The sequence below is a fragment of the Podarcis vaucheri genome (assembly GCF_965113315.1).
Source record: "Podarcis vaucheri genome assembly, chromosome: 11".
Taxonomy (NCBI): domain Eukaryota; kingdom Metazoa; phylum Chordata; class Lepidosauria; order Squamata; family Lacertidae; genus Podarcis; species Podarcis vaucheri.
The window spans coordinates 13646137-13651613 of record NC_138749.1 but is presented as its reverse complement, the minus strand read 5'-3'; the positions used below and the strand labels follow the sequence as shown (position 1 = coordinate 13651613).

At 53.9% G+C, this 5477-nt stretch overlaps 1 protein-coding gene across 1 annotated transcript in view; it reads left to right on the top strand.

Annotated features, from left to right (window-relative positions):
• Positions 1 to 4510: 4510 nt before the first annotated feature.
• The window catches only part of MBD2 (methyl-CpG binding domain protein 2), a 58121-nt gene continuing 57154 nt past the window's right edge, over positions 4511 to 5477 (top strand). The window contains exon 1 of the mRNA XM_082242256.1: positions 4511 to 4668. Coding sequence (XP_082098382.1) covers positions 4553 to 4668 — 116 coding nt within the window. The 5' untranslated portion in view covers positions 4511 to 4552. The remainder of the gene's footprint in view (positions 4669 to 5477) is intronic.

The window sequence follows — 5477 nt, the reverse complement described above, 5'->3', positions numbered from 1 at the left end:
GCCGGCCAGCTGGGAAGGCGGAGTTACGCGAGGAGACTCCCTTCCTTCCTTCCTCGTTCCGGCGTCTGGTCTCTCTGAGGTCGGCATCGCTTAATCCGGATCTGGTTAAAGTTCAAGGTCCTCCCTTTGCCCCGCATCCCTTCATTCCTGTAGGGGAGCGGAGGGTCAGAACATTGCACGCCCGAGAGAGAAGTCCCGTTGGATGGAATGGCGCTGCTTTACTTCCGAGTAAGGCGTGTGTGCAACAATGGATAATCGCCCAGGGATGAACCGCTTGCTTCCCAGGGGAAAAAAATATCCCGAAGCGATTTCACAGCAAACAAAGCAAGTCCACACGTGAAAACACAATAATATATTTCAAGACAACTTCATATGCTCAGCAGTTTCAAATCCAATACCGATCAAGTAGGCGTCGCGTGGGAATTCTAATTTATGATTATTAGGGCAAGTGTCAATTCGAAAGCGCCTTGAATCAGGATCAAGCTTCGGTGCTTTATAGGGCAGGTCCACACAAAACATTTAAAGCATATTCAATGCACAATTGAAGCAGGTGACTTCAAAATAATCCTGGGAACTACAGTTTGCCCCTCAAGAGTAGGAGAGTTACCAGCACCCTTAACAGGATTCTTGGGGGGGGGGGAACATAGCCCCTTAAATATATGTGATGGGTCTCATATAATCATAAAATCAAACAGATGGAAGGGATCGTGAGGTTCATCTATTGTAGCCCAACCAGGAATCTCATGGCAAGTGTATTTAGGATAGCAAGACGTGAGAGCAATTAAGCTTGTGTAACAGGTTGTGAGCTTGTTTATGGGGCCTCAAGGTGGATCTGGCAACGCAGCCTTTGCACATTTATATAATCACTTAAAAAAAATTACAGTAAGGCTGGATCAGACGGGATCCACCTAGTATTCTGTCCCCAGCTGCAGACAAGCAAATGCTCCTGGAAACCCACATCACATAAAGCAGAGCATGGTTTAGGGTGAAGATGGTGCCACCCACTTCTGTTTTATTCCCAATAGCAGAGACACCTTCCCTTTGTCTCCACCAGAGACCTCAAAGCTTCCAGTTCCCTTAGTAGGCCAAATTGTGTGGGTTTTGCTTAGAAACAGGATGGCAAATCCTAGAGGAGTCTAGAGGTCATCACAAACAGCTTTTAAGAATCTGCATTGTTGTTTAGTCGTTTAGTCGTGTCCGACTCTTCGTGACCCCATGGACCAGAGCACGCCAGGCATTCCTGTCTTCCACTGCCTCCCGCAGTTTGGTCAAACTCATGCTGGTGGCTTCGAGAACACTGTCCAACCATCTCGTCCTCTGTCGTCCCCTTCTCCTTGTGCCCTCAATCTTTCCCAGCATCAGGGTCTTTTGCAGGGAGTCTTCTCTTCTCATGAGGTGGCCAAAGTATTGGAACCTCAGCTTCAGGATCTGTCCTTCCAGTGAGCACTCAGGGCTGATTTCCTTCAGAATGGATAGGTTTGATCTTCTTGCAGTCCATGGGACTCTCAAAAGTCTCCTCCAGCACCATAATTCAAAAGCATCCATTCTTCCGCGATCAGCCTTCTTAATCTGCATTATATCCCCCCAAATTATAAACCAGGGCCATGCAGAAAGGTGTGTTTGGAAGGGAATTCAGAGTTCACTGGCAGGCGGAGATAATTCATTTTTAAAATTGCCTTGCACTTCTCCCTGACCCTGTGTATAGGGAAGTCACACACTGGTTGACCCAGCTGGGTGGGGCTTTCTCAAACCACTCTCTGTGCCTTTTGCATCAAGCCTTGCGAAAGATTTTCGTCCTGTGTGCCGTGCGCCCATTGGGTAAGGGCTGTAGCTCAGTGGCAGGGCACATCTGCCTTGGTAGCTCAGTCGATAGGGCATGAGACTCTTAATCTCAGGGTCGTGGGTTCAAGCCCTATGTTGGACAAAATATTCAGACCAGATGACCGTTGCTATCCCTTCCACCTCCACAATTTTATGCTATGCATGGAAAGGGTCCCAAGTCCAGTCCCTAGCATATCACCGTAGGGCTGGCATTGACCCCAGCCTGGTACCCTAGAAAACCACTGCAAGACAGTGAGCTACGTCGACTGATTCGGTATAAGGCAGTTTCCTATGCTGGCCCCTGCTTGCTCACCAGAAAGCCTTACGTTCAAATAATAAACAACCTGAGGTATTGCATGTTTATGCTCAAGTAGCTTTCACTGCAGCCTTAAAGCATTTGCAATGAGGGCAAGCCTTGCAGCCGAAGTAACTTTGCTCTTGTTTCTGTTTTGCATTCGCTGTATGGCAAATAAACCCCACTGATGCTGTTTTAAGCCTCAGAAGGGCGACGGTGCCCAGTTCTCTCTTGTAGGTATCTACACGTGGGTGGCTGCCACAGAGGGAAGCCTCTCCCCTCTCCCCCGCCTTGGCTTTTCCACGTAGGCAACGCCTAAGATTTGAACCCGCTCCGCGTCCCCGTCTCCTCCGCGCCCAATTGCAGGCTCAGAGAACCCGGCGGGCTCCGCCCAGGCAGACAATTCTCCGTTTCTAAAATTAAAGATGTCCGGAATCCGGACGGCTCGTTTTCCCGAAAGATCCCGCTCTCGGAGATGCACGACCTCGCCCACAATTTCCGGTGTGTGATGGATCTGCTCAGGAGACGCGGGACGGCGCTCTGCACATGCTCAGAAGCATTGCCTGAAAGTTAGAACTCTTTCTGTCCTTGAATCTCGCTAGTAAACCCAGAGATTTGGAAACTGGAGCGCCTCAGTAGCTGTGTGTGTTGATGTGTATTTGTGGAAATCCACTTTACAAAAGTATGCAGACGTCCCATATGGGGATCGAACCTGCAACTTTGACGTTATCAGACCACGCTCTAACCAACAGGGGGTTTGGCTAGATGATCCTCAGGGTCCCTTCCAATTCTATGATTCTATACACGTGCTCAGAAGCGCTGCCTAAAAGTTTAAACTTTTACGGAGGAAGCTCTCGACCAGATGTTTGGGATCTGTGCCTCTCCGTTTGCCAGAAAGCTCTCAAAAATGTTAAATGTCTTTATCCGAGTCCAGATGTGTGGGATTTGGAGCTCCTCACTTTGCACATGCTCAGAGGCGCTTCCTACAAATTGAAACTCTTTTTCGGAGTAAGCCCTTACCCTATACTGAGGGATCTAGCCCTTCGCGGTAGCCACTGGGAAGGCCATTCTGCACATGCTCAAGGGCGCTCTCTAAAATAGTAAACTCAGTAAAAACTCTCGGCTCCAGATTCCAAATGTGCGGGAACTGGAGCGCCGGGCTACAATCCTAAACCAGCTCCTTTGGAAATTAGAGACACTTACCTAGGAGTAAAGCTCCATTGGGAGCAGCGAAAGTCTTACGGCACGTATATCAATACATTCTTTTATTGAGTATAGTTACATTTTGTATCACGCGCGCTTTCAGAACTGCAAGTGGCTTTGAGACATTTTTGCAGCGACACAAATAAATGCAACCGCTGTAATGATAACGATAATACGAAACCATCGCAGTTCGATCCCGCGTTTCCCTCCGGCTCACACGGTCCTCCCCCTGCTCGCTTCACCCCTGCGGGGCAGGTCGGGCTGACGAGCAGCGACTGTCCCCGGGGCAGCCCCGTGAGCGGGGAATCGAACCCTGTTCTTCCAGGTCAGAGTCATAGAGAACCCTAGAGACCACGAGGGTCATCTAGTCCAACCCCGTGCCGTGCAGGGCTACTCTAACCACCGCACCGCACCGCCCTCTAACACACACTAGTCCCGCCCTCTAACAACCGGGGGACCCTGTGTCCCACCAGACGTCGACGTTAACCATTGGTCGCGCTGGCCGGCGCTGATGGGAGTTGGGGGAGCCTACCAAGATATGGGGAGGGGGGTGTTAGAGACGCAGCCCGACCGCCTCTAACACTACCTCGGAGGGCGGCGCTGCGCAGCCCATTCGCCTCCTCTGTGCCGTCCGCGGCGAGGGGCGCGCGTAAAGCTGGAGCGCAGAGGGAAGGGGAGGCGGTCTTCCGGGCCGAGCCGGGTGCGTGTGCCCGGCTGGCTCGTCTGGGGGGCGGGCGCTTGGCTGGCTGGCTGGCGTGCCGCCCCCCTCCCCTCCCCGCCTCCTTTGGCTGCGCCGCGCGGGCTCTATGACCCCGAGGTTCCGAGCGCCGATGACACGGATTCCGAGGCTCAGTTACGGAAGCAGCAGCCAGAGGAGGCGGAGAGGCAGGCGCTCCCGCGGCCGCCGCCGCCGCCGCCGCCGCCACCGGGCAAGAGGAGAGCGCTGCGCGCGCAGCAGCCCCAACTCTGCCTCCCAGCTCTGGCCGACGGAGTTCAGCGGAGCAGGAGGAGCAGGAGCAGCAGGCGCGGAGCGTCGCTGCCGCTGGACAGGCGCCTCGACGGGCGGCCGCTGAGCGGGTCTCTCCGGCGCCCCTCGCCTGCCCAGCCTCCGGCCGGCCGGCCTCCTCTGCCGGCCAAGGGGCCGCCGAACTAGCCGGTCAGCAGGCCTCGCTTGCTCCGGAGCAACTCTCTTCTTGGGCTCCGTCGGAGGGGCGCCGCCGCCCAGCCCCGCGCATGGAGAAGCGGGGGAAGCGGGTGGACTGCCCGGCGCTGCCTCCCGGGTGGAAGAAGGAGGAGGTCATCCGGAAATCGGGGCTCAGCGCCGGCAAGAGCGATGTCTACTATTTCAGGTAAAGCCTCTCCATCGGAAGCGCCAGCCGCCCAGCTCGAGTCAGGGCGTGACCCCAGAGGCGGTTTCGTCAGGGCCGGGTTCAAAACGCGCCGCCGGCCTCTGAGCATGGGCAGAGTGAGGGGCTCCCGGGGAGCTCGAGGGTTCGGCACGCCTTGCTTGGGAGTGGCGCTGAAGAGGGCAGGAGGAGTCGTGGCTTTCTGGCAGCGCCTCCTGAGCATGTGCAGAGTGAGGGGCTTCCCTCCTCAGGTCTTCTAGATTCCACACAGGATATTAGGATAGAAAAGGGCGCAACTTTCAGGCGGTTCCTCTGAAACGTAGTAGACTAAGTTACTCTCCTGCCTCCCAAGTTTCTAGGGAGCTCCAGGTTCCACGTGTCTTAAGTTTTAGGAGTGATTCCCACCCTTTGTGGTGGGAAGTTGTAACTTTCTCAGGAATTGGCAACCTGACGCATTTAGTTTTTGAAACAAAGTCTGGTCTGCGTAACTTTGAGTGGCTTTGGGAGATGAACCAATCTGTGCGTTGGTGGCATTCTCTTTTCCTCTTTCCTCCCATTTGCTTCCCTGCGGATGAGTTTGACCAAACTGCGGGAGGCAGTGGAAGACAGGAGTGCCTGGCATGCTCTGGTCCATGGGATCACGAGGAGTCGGACACGACTAAACAATAAAAACAACCATTCCAATAAGGCTTCTTTCCCTCTCTTATTTTCTATCAGTGTCACCGAACCCACAAAAGGGACTGCTGACTGGTGGAGCCAGGCTAGTCTCTAAACTGGCCTTATGCGGCCTTTGGTGGCCCTACTTTTTATAC